The 19,454-nt window shown below is 47.0% G+C and overlaps 1 protein-coding gene across 1 annotated transcript in view; it reads right to left on the bottom strand.

Moving 5' to 3' along the window:
• GAK (cyclin G associated kinase) overlaps positions 1-19,454 on the bottom strand; it is a 1,786,158-nt gene that overhangs the window by 861,058 nt on the left and 905,646 nt on the right. Inside the window, exon 15 of the mRNA XM_078676333.1 lies at positions 13,279-13,412. Within this exon, the coding sequence (XP_078532459.1) occupies positions 13,279-13,412 (134 nt within the window). The remainder of the gene's footprint in view (positions 1-13,278; positions 13,413-19,454) is intronic.

Here is a 19,454-nt window from a genome sequence, read left to right as displayed (position 1 = left end):
AAGCGCAAAGCCATGAAACACACTGACCACTGGTGTGTCAAAACTAGGGCCCATTAGGGGAGTTCATAACCTAGAAATCAGTTCGCAGAGCGGGGAGGATGGGTGGAGCGGTAAGGAATGTACAACTAGAATATGTCACTACCAGATACATCGTTACGGAAGGTAAGTAACCTATTCATCTGAAAGAGACTTCTAGTTGTAGATTCCTTACCTTTTGAATAGTTACTCCAGCAATACCAACCCCAGGGGAGGGTCTGCGAACCAATATCACAAGAGGACGTCCTGGAGAACCGAATGGGCAAACTACCTGTCCCTCTGGACTTGGCTGTCCAGGCAGTACTGTCTGGTAAACATGTGCATGGATCCCAACACTGATGCCTGACAGATATCCAGGACTAAGACTCCACGTGCTAACGCAGTGGTTGCCACTGTTGCTCTAGTAGAGGGAGCACATAACCCCACAGGAGCATTCCAATGCGTAGCACAATTTAATGCAGAGGACAACCCATCAAGAGATGGTCCTTTTCTGTACTGCCCGACCTTCTTGGCACCCATATAGCCAACAGAGTTTATCATCCACCAGGAAGTCTTTGGTACGATCAAGATAAAAAGACAACAAACATTGTGGGTCCACACGGTGGAGTCTCTCCACTTCTTTGAAGGGATGCGGGGAAGGGTAAAAGGTGGGCAGAGTAATGTATTGTCACACATGAAAGCGCGTGACCACTTTAGGTGGGAACAACATTTTTGTGAGAAGCACCACTTTATCCCGATGGACAAACAGATGAAGAGGCTTGGAAGTAAGGCCCTTAAGAAACCTATTAACAATGGGAGATTTGATAAGGGAAGGCTGATCTGGAAGTCTCAGTAGGCAGAGATAGCTGAAGGATAACCCTTAAGGGTGCCCAAAGCAGAGCCCTGCTGGGCCAAACAAAGTATGTACAACAGAACTTCTGAAAGAGGGGCAGAAAAGGGGATCAACAACCTTTGCCGTAACCATGCCACAAACTAGTTTAATCTACAGGCATAAACCATTTTAGTGGAGGGACGACTGGTTGCCAAGAAAAGATCACAGACTTCGGGTGGAAGGTCCAAAGCTGTCAACTTTGACTGCTCAATCTCCACGCAAGGAGGTTGAGACTGGACAGTTTTGGGTGAATAACCGTTTCCTGCAGCTGCGATAGAAGATCCACCCAAAGGGGCAGTCTGACTAGAGGATCAATTGCCATGCTGAGAAGGTCAGAACACCAGACTTCATGCTCTATCCGGAGCCACAAGAATGACTTGAGCACGGTCAAGCTTGATTTTCCTGAGCACTCTGGGCAAAAGTGGTACAGGTGGAAAGGTGCCAAGGAGGCCGAAGTTCCATTTGCAACTAAAAGTGTTGCAGAGTGAGCGTTGTCTTGGAAACTCCAAAGCACAATACTGCTGACATTGTCTGTCCTCTTTGGAGGTAAACAGATCTAACCTATGCTCTCCCCACCGCTGAAAGAGACCTTGTGCCACCTCCAGATGGAAACGCCATTCGTGATTGACCAGGCACAAACGGCGGAGTTTGTTCGCTCTGCCATTCAGAGCAACCTGCAGGTAGTGAAGCACCAGGAATATGCCCTGATGTTCCAGCCATGCCCAGAGGCAGAGAGCCTCCTGAAAAAGGGTCCATGACTCCACCCGCCCTGTTTGTTGGAGTACCACATGGCAGTGATGTTGTCAGTTAACACCTGCATCACCTTCCCTTTGAGAAAGGGAAGGAACGCCTTCTGTGCCAGTCTGATCGCCCAGAGCTCCAAAAAGTTGATATGGAGGCAAGACTCCACTGGAGACTAGACGCCTCTGATCTCCGCCTCTCCCAGCTTGGCGGTGGCCACCCCATCCCAGTAGTGATGCATCCGTCATCACAGTCAGATTTGGTCGGGGAAAAGAGAGGGATCTGCCTCTGACCCAATCTTGGTTCGTTAGCCACTACTGCAGTTGGTGCACAGTTCCCTCCTAGATTTGGATGTAGTCGGAAACATTCCTCTGATGTTGCGTCCCCTGGAATTTCAGGTCCCACTGCAGAGCATTCATATGCCATTTGGCATGATCCACCAACAGGATTCAGGACTCCATGAGCCCCAGCAGCCTCAGTCATCCTCACCGAAATCTAGACTAGAGGCTAAAACATCGGAATCATAGCATGAATATCCCTGGATCTGTCTGTAGCTCGAGATTCCTTGAAGCGATCAAGCGCTGATTCTGCCTTGCCAGCGAAAAGGTGCCATAAAAGGGCATGTCCATCAGGGTAGATTGGACATCCCCAAAAAAGCCAGAAGCTCTCAACCAGGTGAAGCGCTTTAATGCTACCAATGAGGTAACAGCTCTATCAGTGAGTCGGTGGTGTCCAGTTCATAATGAATTGTTAATTTCACTGCATCTCTATCGTTCGCAACTGCCTATGAGAAAACAGCCCGGGCCTCCTCCGGACACTGAGGCAGCACCTGCACAACCAGTTGGTATGGGAGTATAGGTCCAAAGGGCAAGTGGTATTCACCGACCACAATACTAAGCTGGAGGAAGAAAACATTCTCTTCCCAAGATAGTTCAGCTTCTTGGATTCCCTATGGGAGAACAGAAGGGAATGTGCATTTAGAAGATGAGGCTTGGACAACCAAGTTCTCAGGGGAAGGATGTTGCATAAGAAACACTGTGCCGCCCAGAGTAGGGCAAAGGCAGCAGGAGATTGTCCTGTTCACAGGAGCCCCTGTGCTGGACTTGGACTAAATGCCCAGAAGGACATCAGTGAGGGCTTCATTAAAAGGCAAAAGAGGTACAGAGGGAGATGCCGCAGGCTGAAGCACCTCTGTCAGGAGATTAGACCTGACTGCCACCAAAAGAAGCCCCAGGCCAAGGACCTTGGCTACCCTTCTCACAATCCACTGCGTAGGAAGCCCCCTCCGCCATAACCATGGTAGTGGGAGAAAGCAAGCCAATGTCAAGGGAAGTGTCCAAACTACTGGCCTCACCCAGGTCCATCTGCCTGTCCATGGGTACCTTCAGGCTGGTTTGTTAAAGGGTCCAGCGGCCCCTCCTTGTCCTCTTCATCACCTCCTGAACAAAACAAACACCATGGATGAACACAGGGATAAAAATCAATGTCAATTAACGTTGGTCCGGCTCCGTGTCCATGTCAGGGTGAACATGGTGTTGGCATCGCCCGGGGGCACAGTCAGGAGCGTTGCCACCGGAATCAAAGTCGGGGAAGGTAGCCGTCAGTTCGAATCAGCTAACGGATCCATGGGGGTCCTTCAGGGCCATAGCTACCAGTGTCGAAGTCCGGGAGCTCTCAACCGACTCCACAGGGTCCGAAGGCACACCAGCAGAGCTGTGCTGCCCAAAGATGACGTGCATAGCCTAAAAAAATGTTCACAACTGGGCAGGAGACGCTCCGGCTCCCTGAAAAGTGGGGAGGCGCGTAGTTGTCTTGGAAAGAGGGTCTAAGGATGGAGGCCTAGAGCAGCGATGCTCAGTCTCCCGCGTCGGCAGACATACTGGGTGAGTTGGAGAATACCTATGCTTCTTCGGCTTTTTCTTGTGCTTACCTGATCACCCAAAAGATTTTGAATGGGACAAGAAGTACGGACTCTGGAATTTCCCCTCTATCGAAAACGGGAGCAACACACAAGACGAGCACCAGGCCTGCAATAGCTTTCAGCAGCGCTCCCAATAAGCCTTCGGATTCAGGGCCCGGCACTCAGAGCACAACTTTAAGTTGTGGTAGCTCTCCAGGCACCAGAGGCACACGAGGCACACGAGGCGCAGAGCCATCATGGACATCATCCGATGACGAGATCCGCAGGGCTTGAATCCAGTCCTACGTTGGGACATCCTCAACACACCAGGAATCCAAGACTCAAATCTCGACAAATGCCGAAAAAGGTTGTAGCAGAGTAGGATCTGCTTCTTATAGTCACCCCCACTTTTTGTGATGTTTCACTGTTTTTCGACTATAGTCTGGCTGGGACCCTGATATCCAAGGCCCCAGCCTAGCTGCTTCCGCTCTAAAATGATTGCATGTACTCTAGGTACAGCACAGATTGAATTGTGAGGTACCCTTATAAGTCCCTAGTATATGGTATCCTATATACCCAGGGCATAGGTACCCCAGGGGCATCTCAGGGGCTGCAGCATGTATTATGTCACCCCTGAGAGACCACACAAAATGACACCACAGGTCTGCTACAGCAGCATGTGTAAGATGGTGCATGCACCCCTTACTTAGATATAGGTTCCCTATATCTACCATATATCACTGCACATATAAAGCCATCAGTCACCCCTATGGCAGGCCTTATCAATCCTGAAGGCATGGGGCTGGTTTTTGTGTGAGAGGGTGCCCATGCACGAGCAGGGCCCCTCTGCAGTCTTCGGAATCTATCCTCCGGGGTTGTACTGTGATGCAGCCATACCATACACTCTTAAGTGCATTATAACCTTGCGGGAAATGCTAACTTTGAAATGGCTGCAAGGAAACATGTTGTGTTCGGTGTCAAAAACCTCGGAATCATACCTCCCTCACCAGTCGTGGCGGGGGAGGTATGATTCCATCCTCCTAGAGGGAGAAATATGACCACACCGGTACATCCGGCACCAGCTTAACTGAACACTGGCATCACAAAATGGATGCTGCCAGCCACAAACATGCGTCTGCCCGCCTGCTGCTAGATGAAACTCCGGCAGGGGAGGCTGAACAATAGGTTTCCTCTCACAGGTCGGTGTAACCACCTCCCAGACAAGCTTAAGTGTATTGGGGCTGGGTGGGTGCACTCCAAGAGTGCTTTGATGTCTGCACTGGGGGAACATTTGGTGTCCCTGTGCATAGTCCAGCTCAAACCAGTTGCAGGGGCTACCAGCCCCTGCTCTGGCACGAAACTGGATAAAGGATATGGGTGTAGCCACCCCTCTGACCTGACCCTCCCATAGGTGGGTCACCAGAGTTTGTCCCACCCTTTCCTTGGGTGTAAAGTAGGAACCCCTGACTACAGGACATTAGATTTACCTGGACGAAACTCTGCTACAGAATCCCAGAACCTTAACTATCTAAACTTGGTTGGATGACCGAAGAATCTCCCTTGGAGTAAAGGAGTTACTCCCCTGCAAGGCAGGCACCAAAGACGCAACTGTCGGGTTTGCATCTACGCAGCTCCTGAAGGACTCTGTAGACTTTGCAATACAGGAGGTGGGTTTCCAAGCTTCTTCCCCGAGGCAGATACGTGCTCTCAGCAAACCTGAGATCCCAAGCCCTCGTGGGGACCGTGCAACCCGAACCCCTGGACACTGTGACCATTTGCAACTGCATATGCTTCTTGGCGATCCCGGAGGCTGTGCATTGGGCTACTTGTAGTCCAGACCCAGAGCAGTGATTCCACCGAAGACAACTGACCTACACTCCTCGAGTGACCCGTGGGCTGGTATTTAGAAAGTCCTCTTGAGGTCCCTTCGCGATCCTTTGTCCGTCGACTTGTGGGTCCCTGAGAAGGGTTCTGTAACTTTGAACGGGCTTACCTGGTTGCTCCAGACGTGCCCTGACTCTCCATCGCTTGAGGAGTCACCTGGACCTTGCTGGTCCATCCCAAAGGCTTTTTACTCTTACTGCATGGGTTGCTGATGCCAAGGCTTGTTGGTCTCCGATCCAGACACCGACCCTTCCAGCACTCGACATCCTTCGTGGGACAGCTCGCATGCGGACTCGGGTCGATGTCTCCTAGTACCCGTGGCAGCGGAGTCAAGTTTCACCTCATCACACCTGAAACACCCGACTTTGTGAGCATTGGTCTACCATGCCCCTGGCCACCCTGAAGTGACCCAGACTCTGTCCCCTCTGCTTTCAGGTTCTTCACATCTCCATTCCAGGCTTGGATCACACAGGACACTTTTCCTTTCCACGGCAGCAGTACTTTGCAGCAACTCGCCATTGAAAACAGCTACGATTCCCGACACCACTTGACACCTATGCACCCGGCTTCTCTGGGTGAGGTAACATGAGTACTCCGGTGCTCACATGGGTGGTGGCCTAGGAACCATCTAAGTCTAAAAGGGTTTGCTCCAAGTCCTCTTTAAAGTGTCCTTAATCAGTCAGTCAGTCAAAATACACTTTATTCGATTTTTGTTAAAATCATAAAAGGCAAAATACAATACAAAGCAATATTTTAAAAACATCAGTGAATTTGATTACCAATTATGACAATAAATTAATAATCTCATTGTTTCCTAATGTTTACAAATAATTAAAATTGGTTACTGATGAAGCCATATTTAAAACAAGATTTAAAATAAAGCACTCCGAGGAATTCTTTTGTTCCTTAATCTGAAGGCAGCTGTTAGGAAGCATGCAACACTAACGAGTATTTGCAATGCAATGGGTCTCGCATTAGGAAAGTTTGAGCTATTGGTATTGTAAATGGCAAAGTTTTTATTTATGTTTTTTTTTTTTAAATAGCTAAATTAATAGCTTTGTCATTTACAATGCCAATAGTTATAACTTTCGCAAATGTGATACCTATAGCATTTGTAATGCAATATGTTTGCTGATTCTCGTTTGTCCTCATGGAAACAGGGATGCCATCACCTTCTTCCTACAAACACCAGTTTAACTGCCCATATGTTGAAAGGACTAGTTCATTGAATGATTGGTGGGCTAAAACAGAGTATGTGGAAGGAGTGAAGTGACTTAAACAACATTTTAAAATAGAAAAAAAGAATATAGTCAAAAACAGAACTCATTTTGTGGTGTGCAGCGATAAGCCCACGGCCTTTGTCACTTTACTTTTACTGGAGGGAGACAAATTGTTAACCTCTCTCAAATATACACACTCTCTCACCATCCTAGGGTCACATACTCACATTCTATAAGTGGAGTCACTTGACGGAGCAGGAAAGTATACGCTGTATCTCCTGTGCACCACTACTGGGCCTTCCAGAAACTGCTTCATTCCACCTGAACCTCATTGAATTCCATTATCTAATATTTTTTCCCTGGACAGTCAGTCCTTCCCTGGAAAGTATATCAGTTTAAAAAAAAAAAAAGAATTGGTTTCCAAAACATCAAAAATAAGCTATTTGTATATACTGGGCATAGCTATAGTGGCACCCTCGGATCCTCGAGTACATCAGCAAACCAGCCAACACCTTATACCTACAAGTCCCATCTCATATAGTCCCACAAATCCCACCTATATAAAACGTCGCAAGCACACCCCTGTAACACTGCCCCGGCTACTACAGTCAATTGTCTGGTTCCAGCATCATAAAGCAAAGCAAATTGATCTGTAGTTCTTCTGAAAATTAATTGGTTAAGAATGAATATGCAGTTTCGGTATCTGGAATCCTCACAAACTTCATTGTAATTCTTTTTGAAAGGGAATGTGTTAACATTCCATCGACGTGCCACTAACTTATTTTACACATTTGCTAGTAGTTCTGTTGCTAGGAATCAAGGCAACATTAACTGTCAAAGTTACAGCGAAACTAAAATGTGGAAGAGATTGGACGCAGTTCAGGGAGTGAGGTGAGATCAGACAAGTTACCGCGCAACGCCGCCGGCCTGCGACCAGGAAGTCAGGCAGGCCGGGCGGGGCAACCGGAAACAGGAAGTAGGAGGGCTAGAGCCTACCCCGCCTCCCACGGAAGAGCCGGAAGAGCCGCGATTGTTTGCAGCACCGGAGCAGGCAGGAGCCTACCCTGCGCCCCGGTGCCGAAGAAGGGAGGAAGAGTCCTGCTGCCGGTGAGTGGGGCTTCGCTTTGTGGCTGGCCTGCGAGGGCGGGGGGTGGGGGCATGTGTGTGCGCGCGCGCGCGGCGGGCTGTGTATGTGTGTGAGTGTGTGTATGTGTCTTGGAGTCTGTGTGTATGCGTGTGTGACTGTGGGGGAGGAGGAGGGGGTTGCCTGTCTGGGTGCCTGCGTGTCTGTGTAAGTGTGAGTGCGTGTGTGCGCGCATGTGTGTGTCTGTGTGCATGCATGCGCTGGGAGTATGGGAGGGCGGCGCAGGACGGAACGTGCGCGTTCGCGCACACGAATCCAGCAAGAAAAGCTCGTGCACCCTCTTGTCCTCCTTCCCCCCAGACTGATCGCTATACGTCTCCAGCTGGACACATGCATCCTTGCAGGATGCATTGCCAGCGAGACCCAAAAATGGTATGGATGTCCGCTAGTGATTGGAGGAAAATTAGCGCTGGCCTTACTTGAGTAAAGCCAGCAGCCTTCAGGACAGGTAATAAATATTTTACCCTCTCAGTGGTATACAAACCACAAAAAAATGTAAAATGGAGGGTATCCTGGTTCGAAAATTGATCACAATCACAGGGCGGACCGTCTTCTGGTTTTGTCCACACGGGGAAACTACCAAGTGAATAATGAATCAAGTTCATCCTAAATTTTGTTAACAAGAATCTGTGGAGTGGGTTGGTAACAATTTTTAAATATGGTTCCAGAGATGGGGTAGTGGTTAAAACCATGTAAGCTCTTACAGAGGGTTTCCTTAATTCCAACTCCTCTCTCTCCAGACAAGCCCTCTCCAGAAATTCCTGCTTAATCCACCTGATGTCTTCCCTTCTGATGTTAGTTGGTACAGTAAAAAGCTTCGGTCTCCCAAGCATAGCAAATGCAGATCTGATGTATTTCAGCCACGGTATTCTCATGGCCTGGTCCCTGGAGGTTACATCTTTGAGGATAGCATGGTTGAGTGTTAACTCGGGGTTCAACCATGTTTTAGCCCAAAAAAGAAGTGGGGCTAATTTCAGTTTATCAGTAATATAGGTCAAACCTATTTCCTCATGAATCGTGAAAGTAGGGGTGGATTTGGGAACAGATAAAAATTGTCTAATAAGTCCATTTTCCACCCTCTGGATTTTATCCAGATTTACATATCCCCACAAGGCAGACCCATACATGGCAATTGGGGTACACTTGCTATTGTATACCTTTATCACTGCCTCCATTGGTTTGGCCCCTAGTCTTTTTGTAAAAGCCAACAGGGCTGATGTTGATCGGGCTAAGTTTATGCTCTTTGCCTTGATCTGGGGGACCCAGGAACCTCTCTGATCAAAAAGAACCCCCAGGTATGGGAAAACAGGGACCCTGGAAAGAACCTCACCCTTACAAATAAAAGATTTTGCATGCAACTTATTTCCTTTGCGGCCTACAATCATAGTGTGTGACTTCATTACGTTAACTTTTAAGTCAAGATTCTCCATAAAGGAGCCAAATCGGTCTAAAAGGGCCTGTAGACCAATGCCTGTACGGGCAATTAACACAGCATCGTCCGCGTATAGGAGTGCCGGAACCTGCTCTCCTCCTATACGCAGCACGTCGGCCATCCCTGCTTCCAGGTATTTCCCCAGCCCATTTATATAAATGGTAAAGAGAAGGGGGGCCAGGATGCAGCCCTGGCGCACCCCTTTCTCAGACCTAAAACTGTCTGTGCACCTGCCGTCCCTAGAGACCCTTATTTTAGCTGAAAGGTCCTGATGCAAACTAGCAATGAGAGCTACTAAATGTGCTTCTATCCCAATCTCAAGTAAAAGGGACCATAGCTTAGACCTGTTCACCAGGTCGAAGGCCGAGGAGAGGTCCATAAAGGCCAAATATACTGACCCCTCCCCGGCCACCGTATATTTAGAGACCAACAGATGCAGGTTTGAACATTGTTCCAGGGTGCCCCGCTTCTCTCGAAACCCATATTGGATATTCGAGAGCCCCCGCACATCTCTAGATTTTCCCTCAGTTTGGCTAATAAGACTCTGCCCAAGATCTTTACGGCAGAATCGATGAGGGAAATAGAGCGATAACACCCAGGGTCCTCGCGGTTTCCCTTTTTAAAAATGGGTACTATGATAGATGTTGCCCATGTATCAGGGAAGGTCCCTTCATTTATTGCCCTAAAGACTCTAGTTAATACTTTAGACCAAAGTGTCGGGGAGTATTTAAAAAAGTCCGCCGGCACACCATCGGGGCCAGGCGCCTTGTTTTTAGTAGACTCCATTATTGCTTTGTGGACCTCCTCCTCAGTAAACTCCACTGTGGGTGAGTAGTGGCCCCCCTCTGTAGTTCTAGCTGTTACACTGCACTTACTGCCATATACATTACTAAAATGCTGGACCCACTTCTCATCAGGGATCACACAGTCTAAGACAGTGTTATCGTCCCCCGAAAAGAAAGAGTGATTTATAATGTCCCAAAATCGCTTACTATCTCTGAGAACATCTATAGTGAGGAGATCGTTGCATGCATTATTTTTGATCGCCTTTTTCCTCGCCTTAATATTTGCTTTATATTCCCGCCTCAAGTTAGAAATTAGGACCTTGTCCCTTACATTACCCTTTAAGGCTCGTTTCAAGGATCTATGGGACCGCGAGCAATTGGTATCAAACCATTTATGAGGCTTCGGAGGGAATCGTGATGGGGGGGGGGGGGTCATGAGATCCCTGGCAGTTTGTGCACAGATAGAGTCAAAAGCTACTATAATTTGGGGGTTAGGAGTGGTTAGGTCCATACAAATTTCAAGTGACCCCTCAATTTTAGGCAATAAGGTATCCATAAACGTTTCCTGCACCACCCTGCCCCATTTAAGCCATCTGCCCTGGTCACTGGTCACCGCCATGGTGCAAACCCGGGATTGTCCCAGTTGTTTGCGCCATAAGTCACTCCAGGGTAGCTCCACCGACAGAGGGTTATGGTCGCTATGGGGTGAGGCAGTTGCCTTATATTCTTTCACCTTAGGAATAAGGCCTGGGGAGGTAAATATATAATCAATAACCGACCCATTGGTCGAGCCTTTGTAAGTGGGTACCGTCTCATTTCCCCCTGTATTGGTTGGTTCGTACATATTTAGTTCGAGCGCTTCCCCCGTTTTAGTGTGTTCAAAATGTGGGGTATCAGCTCCATTCAGGCCCTCTAAAGCACCTGCGTGGCACAATAGTTTACACTGATGGATATTAAAATCTCCCATAAAAAGGAGCTCAAAAGGAATATGTGTATTTTGACTATAATTATTCAGGAAGTTCTCCAGGAGGTCCACATGTTCCGTTTCTGTTTTCCGTACCCATGAATTATAAAAATTAATTACAAGTAGTGTACACCATGGGGAAACAATCCATTCTATTATTAAAATATTGGGTGAACCTGAGTCCAACTGCTTAAATGACCCTGCTAACTCTAGAGAGAAGAGTAAGGTAAGACCCCCTTTCGCTCTCCCTGCACTGCTTGGGATTGCTGATATTGTGAAACTTGAGAAGCCATCTAGCAGAAAACTTGGTGAAGTATCCCAGGTTTCTTGGATAGGTAATCACCTGGTGTCTGGAGATATAGTTTACCCAAGTGGGATCTGACCTTTTGGCTCTCGTCCCTGCAACATTCCAAGTCCTTAATCTTTGAAATACAAATTGCGACTTTCCCATAGTATTGTACAGAGCTCGCGGCTGTGTTCTCACACTGCACGTGTCCCCCCTGGGTCCCCTGTGTCACTACCTTGGGTGGTTCCTTGGGGTTCCAGCGATTCTACGTGCTCTAGGCACTGTGTCTAGTCAAGACGTGGTTCTTATACCACTTTCTTAATATATGGTTTGGTCTCCCCCTGGGGCTCATTGTATATTGTGCTATTTACTGAAGTTCTAATGTGTTGATATTGTGTATCTTGGTCTCTAATCTCATAGAGACATTAGTAGAGAGCGTTTAGTAATAAATAGATATATTTTATATATACCTTGTGAGGTTCCCCTTTCATTTTGTCATTCAAGAGGTTATAATCTGGTAAACCAAGCTGCTTTACACTCCTTCAAGACTTAGCCTGAAGGCTGCTTTCCATAGCTACCACTAGGATAGCTTTCAATAAAGGTGGTCTTAAACCTATTATCAATAAGTGTTGTTTGGACTGGTGCAAGGTGCCCACTATAACTAGTGGAGAGCATATGCCAGGCCAACTTCTCACAAAGGTTAGCCAAAAAATGGCTAAGGAGTAGCTCTCTCTGGATCAGCGCCGAGGCTGGTGCGGAAAAATAAAGTAACTGATGTCAGCGCGCCCGGGCTGTGTTTATATAGGTCCCGTTACATCATTTCTGGCACACATGATGCTGACAGCGGACGCAGAGTCGACCTGTAATGCCCACCGACGGGCAGGGGTACAGCTGATGAAAAATCTCTGGATCCAGACTGACGCCTGGGGGGGAAATTCAAAAGGTAAGGAATCTACAACTGGAAGTCTCTCTTAAGATGAACACCACAAGTAGCATCCCACCTCCCCACCCTCTGAATCCAGCCAGAGTACTGAGTGTTCTGCCAATTTCACCAGAAAGAGAAATTTGTACCCAGGTTCTTTTAAAGCCTACAAAATGAGGCTCCACCTGCCTCTGCCTCCCTCTCCTATTCTTCAAAATACACCCCACAACGCTTGCTACCTCTCCCGCCCACCAAACCTCTCTCACAAAGCCTCCTGCCTCTCCAACTCTACAAACCTCATCGCAGTCACCTGGAGCCCTGCATGAAAACTGAATGATGGACAATCTGCCTTACCTTCAAATTCCATCCACACGTGACATCCTGTTTTGAACTCAACAACTGACCCGCTCTTTCTCTCTCCCACATACAATATAACAAAGTGGGGCCTGAAACACAGCAATGACTGTTCAATACAGCCAGTCAAACTGTGGTTTGCTGCCGATGGCCAGCCTGCCAATTACATGCAACATGATCAGCTGGCTGGCTGTTGTTGCCTTGATGCAGAAAACTGTTAGAATGCTGAGGGCTACAGTGCAGAACCTTGAGTGCACTCATTTCCAAAAAGCCCAAAATTCATGTGAGATACAGTACTTACACTGACGCACACAGTTAATCTAGATAAATCTTGCAACTCTGAATATTTGTAATTGTGTGGTCCCACTTCCTAAAGGAGACATGAGAGGGGTTGGAAGCATTGTCACAAAACACATTATAGGAATCAGTATAAGAACAAATGGAGAAAATGAAACATGTGCAGCTAAAAGCAAATTTTTAAGAGCTTCAGAAAAATCAAATTCTACTGGGAAAAAAAGCTCAAGTGGTGTCACTGGGCACCATTATCAGTAACTCAATGGTGCTGATTGTTATATTTAGAATGGCAGTACATTTTTATGTGCCAATAGGAAGGCTCCAGGTCCTTGTTATTGGGTGCTGGGACAAAGCTTGAGGTAGTAAATCAGAAGTGATTTGCTCACAAACAGGACCTTTAGAACAGTACGAATAACTATTTATTTAAGGAAATTGTTACAAGTACCTTTTATGCGAAGGCCATATACCAGGCGGGCAACGTTTCATACTGAACATGTAAACTGCAGCCTCAGCAGTGGAGAAAAGACGACAGAAACATAAAAAGGAGCAGACAACTACAGCGGATGCAGCTCTTCCGTCCTATGGTAAATGAAAAAGATGTATTTTAAAAATTAAATAAAAAAATAGACAAGCAAGCCTTAGAGGTAGACCTAAAAGTGTTCAAGATACAGATAGCTGCACAGTCTTTGAATAAAACGTGTACACTGAAGATTACACATTTTCAGAGTAAAAACATCCAACAACATCTTTAAAATGATTACTCTGTCCAGCTAATTAAAATGTGCTGTTTGCAAAGAAGGGCAGATGATTCAATGGTAATTTAATTTGAGTCGATTGAGTCCTGCGAAAAATGAGCTGACCACCTTACTCACAGCCATTCGTCATACACAGTAACAGAGTTCATTTTGATAAAACAGGACATAGGTATTACTTGTTTTAGACATGATTTATAACAAGCTAATTTAGCTCACAAAGCAAACGATACTGTCAGAACCAATTTCAAAGGGGCACGCAGGGGCTATTGGGCCAAACTGTGGTGGTTGACGCCTTTTACTCCTGATTTCCCGGGAACGGGACCCAATCTACTAATGATCTTGAGCAACTGAGCCAAGTACCCCTTCTGCACTTGACTCTCAGTTCAAATTTAGCTGCGGCCAAGCAGTCATAGCCCCCTTCAAGGAGGGGGCAGTGTAGATGCAGGTAACTGCAACCATTATGCACAATAAATCAATGTTAAAGTCAAAAACTTATTTTTGTAAGCAAAAAAAGTATTTTATTTCTTACTCTACACATGCAACATAATAACATTATTGAGCAATAACACAATCCCCTTAAGATTAGGGTCACTAGTTGTCTTCAGGCAAATCCCTGTCCCATCCTCTTTCTTATAACGGGGTCAGAATTATTTCCCATTCACTGGTGGCCATATCCAGGAAATGCTTACTAGTAGGCTGTACTCAGGAGTTCCCCATTGACTCCTTAAGGTTTAGTCAAGTGTCTATGGTGCTACAGCAAACACAAAGGAGATGATGGACGGAGCACTGAAACTTTTCAGACACTCACCCCCAGTCACAGATCTGGGTTGAATCCATCATCGTTCTTTAGCTCACTTTGCCTCCCCAGTCCAGACACAGCTATATGCAAATAAGTCTTGACCCTGTGCCTCATGGGAAGAGACTAGTCCGAACCGCCAAGCCAGGTCCCCTGGACCGTAAACAAGCATCCGGGGACTGGTTTCGGGGTAACAACCCCTATCAGCTTGGCTAGCTTGATTCCAGTGGCAAAGTGAGCAAAGGACCCACGTCTTGGCATACTCTGCCAACTTAGGGTGAACGAAGCAAACACTACAGCACCAGTTGTAGTGAGTCCCCTGGGGGCCCAAAGGCCCAGTTCAATTCTTACCTGCTCTACCAGTATGGAAGTATTCAGTGTAGTAGCGTGTGCCCTCTCTGTGGGTGCTTCCAAGTCCTGACCCTGTTCTGCGAAGTGGGACTGCTTGGGGTACATGCTGCAGCACCAGGCAGGTGCAGACTCTTCTTCGAGCAGCGATGCAGATTTGTTACAGAAACCGGATCGGATCCTGCTCAGCAAACACAAGTTTAGTAACTTTTTCCCATAACAGACAGGGGTTAGGTGGGTGATGGGTGAGTTGATTTAATCCTTCGGTTCCCGACTGGAGCCCCAGCAAAGTGTGCGGCCTTGAACCCCTGGTCGCAGCAGTAATCCTCCAATCCAAACAAACCAAACTTTTGGCCACAGTGGTACCAGCAGCCCCTCCTGGCATATGGGGTTGCCGAGTTACTCTCGGTCTGGGTGCTGACTCTTCTGTTGTGATCGCCCTCACTACAGCAGCCCCTCCTGGTTTACAGGGTACCAATATCATAGGACAAAAGTCTCATGTTCCTTGCCCAAATAAGATCAACAGTGGCCCCCTCTGGCATACAGGGCCACTGTGGCAAGGGGATGCAGGCCTTGCACTTCGCGCATGGCCCAGATCACGGCAGCCCTCTCCAAGCATACAGTGAGAGCCACCAGATCATCGATCAGTACTCAGCCATTCTCATCACACCTAGCTCAGGGAGTCCTCTTGGTAGGGGTCCCCACTGGACCTCGCTCTCTCCAATGCTCTCATCTTCCTCACAGGGCTTACTGGTCTTGGTAAGCAGACAGGCGCTGGTGCTCCAGGCCAAGGTGATCTTGGTTTCCATGGGTGATGTTCCCTCACAAAGCAAAGAGCCTAGCAGGCCTTGGCCCCCAGTCCTGGTCACAGGCCTGGGTCTCGCAGAGCTCCCCTCCCTCACACAACCAGTTTGGCTGCTAGGCAGGTTACAAAGTTTGGCGTCTCAGCCTCCTCTTCTTATAGTCTATTTCTAGACACAAAACTGTGATTTAGGGTCTGAGACTTTGAAGCTTTATGCTAGGGTTCTGCACCTGGATGTCAACCACAGTAATGTATGCATCTAGAGGTTAATACCGAGCTATACACTTCATGATTCCCTTATCAGCCCCATTTCTTTCCTGAGATGTGTCCAGGCCCCTTCCTTGTGATCTATCACTGAATTAAAGAGCAATCGTTTGAAGTGTAAAGAGAGAGTCCCTTTTATCAGTCCTAAAGTGTGTCCCTCCCAAGTCAGAGGAATGCAGCAATACAAATCTGTCTGAGTAGGGGGGAGGGGGAAATTCCTCCTGCCTTTACAGGGAAGGCCTGGGCTTCCCACAATGGAACATCGGGTCATCCATGTAATGTACCATTGCAGGCGTATTTGCACCGAGTATATTTACACATTTTCCAGTACTGTTATCTCCATGGATTGTACTATTTCAGGCACACACATTCCGCAAACACATCCAGTCTGCTGACACTGTTCAGTGCTGTAGCTTTTCTGTATTGTACCAGGGTGTGCTACTTGCAAACACACGTCAGCACACACACTCACCATGTGAACCCTGCACAACACTTCACATGAACTATACAGGCTTTCATTGGGCAAGCTCAGCACAGCACTACATCTTTTATGTAATGTGTACACAACAGGCATTCATCCACACAGTACATGCATTAACCGCACATATACTGTACAGTACTGCTTTATCCCTGCACTATACCCTTCCCAGGCACACATACATCCAGCGCAGTCACTACTACTGCGCTGCACAGCATGCCACATCTACCATATATAGACCAAGGGGGAGTTAAGCACACAGCAGTTGAACTTTTATGTGAGTGAGCCTGTAGGCCTCTCTCCAGTAAACAGAATAAACAGGACCTGTTCACTTCTATTGATCACTATACAGTATGCGGTCACCACTGCACTTGTGATGCTTAACTCTCGTTAACCACCCTAAAAAATCTCGGCATCATACTCGACACATCGCTCACCATGAACCGACAGATCAAAGCCGTCACTTCCAGCTGCTTCCGCATACTCCGCAAAACCTTCAAATGGATCCCCCCCCCCCGAATCAAGAAAGTAAGTCACCCACGCATTCATCACCAGCAGACTGGGCTATGGAAATGCACTCTACGCCGGCATAAAGAAGGCCCTACTCAGCAAGCTCCAGACAATCCAGAACACAGCGGCCAGATTCGTCCTCAGCATCCCCCGGCAAGAACACATCAGCCAACACCTACAGAGACTCCACTGGCTCCTTGTGGAGAAGAGAGTCACCTTCAAAGTTTTCACTCACACCTACAAATGCCTAGACAACAGCAGACCCAAATACCTCAACAACAGAATCAATGTCCACGTACCCAAAAGAAACCTTCGATCCTCCAACCTCACACTGGCCGAAACACCGCACATTCACAGAGCAGGCAGAAGATCATTTTCTCACATTGCAGCCAAGACCTGGAACTAACTACCAGCAGACATAAGACGCGCCCAGGGGCCTCCCTGAACACCTTCAGGAAGACCCTCAAGACCTGGCTCTTTGGCTGACCAGATCTGTGCACACGCACCCCCCCCCCCCCCCCAGCGCCTTGAGATCCTCAAGGGTGAGTAGTGCGCTTAAAACCCACCTGATTGATTGAAGTATGTCTCACCCTCAACACACCCGAGCTCCTATAATATTTTTGGGAGTGACCATGTACAGCATCCCATTCACAAGCAAAATATTTCAATGGTAAAATGTCAATCCTAAATCAAAGCTACAGTACTTTCGCTAGCACCAATTCCACCTCATCAAAGTAGATCTTCAAAATGATGTCTATATTCATGAGTCAACAAGACATTGGTCAGACTCTCTTAGATGGTATCTGAGAGTAACGCCCCAAGGAGCCAGCGTCGGACCCCAATCAAGAAGGATGACACTAGAAGTCTGCAGTGTTATTTGTAAAATATGTTTATAAATCACATTTTATAACCCAATAGATACAACTACAGCTAAAGCTGATGTTTCGACAGCACTGTACTGAAACAACTTATTTATAGAATCTTTTGTATTAGATGTTTGAGTATTCATGTGTTTAAATGTATTGGTCCCTGTGGAACTGACCAGTCTTGTCTCGTGTTCTCGTCCTATGTGTTTGAATGAGTGATTGTAGGAGTGTAGATTACATCCAATCACATGACTTTGTGTGGGTTTATGCACAACATTGATGGTCTACCTGTATGGGTGGGTGATTTTTGTTAATATTTGTCTATGTATATATTTGGTTTTGTATCCGTTTTAAAAACTATTTATGACCAATTTATGCATTTTGCCATATTATCTTTTTACAGAGCAAATTTAGGATATATATCCAAATAAAATAAAACATTACTTAACTCATATACTATTGCCCTTTCGTTTGCACACTGTGTGTATCCGTGAGTGAGGAGGTGACGCATTCCCCTCCACTTTTTATCAAACATTTTAATGTAAATGTCGGAATTTGTAAAGCGCACAGCTACCTCCACCGGAGGTGTCCTGGCGCTGTCCGTATACCGCTTAGGAACCCTTCCTGGCTTTCTTGGGAAATGTCCACTCCTGGGCACCCCCCAGGTGCAGCCAGGCATCCCAGCGCTTTTGGGGCCGTTGTGGAGACTAAGCAAGCTATTGCCCAGAGTTGCAGCGTGGGACCCATGATCAGAACAGGCACTGAGGCGAGAATATCCAGTCAGGGGAATTAATGAGCCGGAGACTCGCCGAGGCGGGAATCGAACCCTGGTCCCTGGCCAGAGCTCTGCATCAAGGTCTGCCTGCTTTAACCATTGAGCCACGTTGCCGCTTTAGTTAGGAAAGACATTTCAGGCAGTTGGATTTGGTATGTTGGTCAAACCAAGGTGAAGAACATTATTTTTGATTTTTCACAATGTCCAGAAAGGTATAGGTTCAAAAGGTTCAAAATATGCTTTATTCGATATTCAACAAGGAAATATCATATAAGCGTACAATTTCATAAAATATCATACAAACATACAATTACAAAAATAATTTAAAAACAAACAATTTGGTCAATTCATTAAAATAAGTAAATAGCAACCATGTCTGGGTATAAACACATGGTGGCCAGAGTCCCTTTTCACCAAGTGTTATTGTTCATTGCTCTGGGGCCCGGGTAAAAATCGAACAAGTCCCAAGTAGAAATAAGGCCATCACCGGGTTTTGGTTGGAAAAGTCTTAAGAAGGGGACAATGTTCCTGTGTTTAAATCTGATCAATATCAGATCTCCCGAAATGTCTTTAGGCGATCTGCCTAACCACCCCACCCTCCTGACGCTCACAATTCCGCCATCTAGGGTGGGCGGCAGCGGTCTGTTGTCGTTAAGCCAAAAAATGGTCTTATTTAGCAACTCCTCGCTTGTTTCGTAATTGCCCTGACCAAGTTCGGGCACCCCGGAAAGAACGGACACGTAGGGGGCAGCCTCTGGGGGTAAATTAATTCTCTGCCTTCTTGGCCGAGGGTGTCTAGGGACTTTGGAAGAAGCACTATTATGGTTACGAGTGTTATTTTGGCCCCTTGGGAAGGGTAAACTCAGGGGAGGGTCAATTATTCGAGCTTTTTTGAGTTCAGTAGGAATTGGCTTATCCGAGTTTATACAGAGTGTAGAAAGTGGGGAGACAGCCGAATTTACAGTTGATGGGTGAGTCATTTTTACTATTTGTTCCACACTGGACAGCCTGTCTCCCAACTCCTTGA

This window comes from Lissotriton helveticus, chromosome 2_1 (genome assembly GCF_964261635.1).
Source record: "Lissotriton helveticus chromosome 2_1, aLisHel1.1, whole genome shotgun sequence".
In the NCBI taxonomy this organism is placed as follows: domain Eukaryota; kingdom Metazoa; phylum Chordata; class Amphibia; order Caudata; family Salamandridae; genus Lissotriton; species Lissotriton helveticus.
This window is presented reverse-complemented; position numbering and strand designations above follow the sequence as displayed.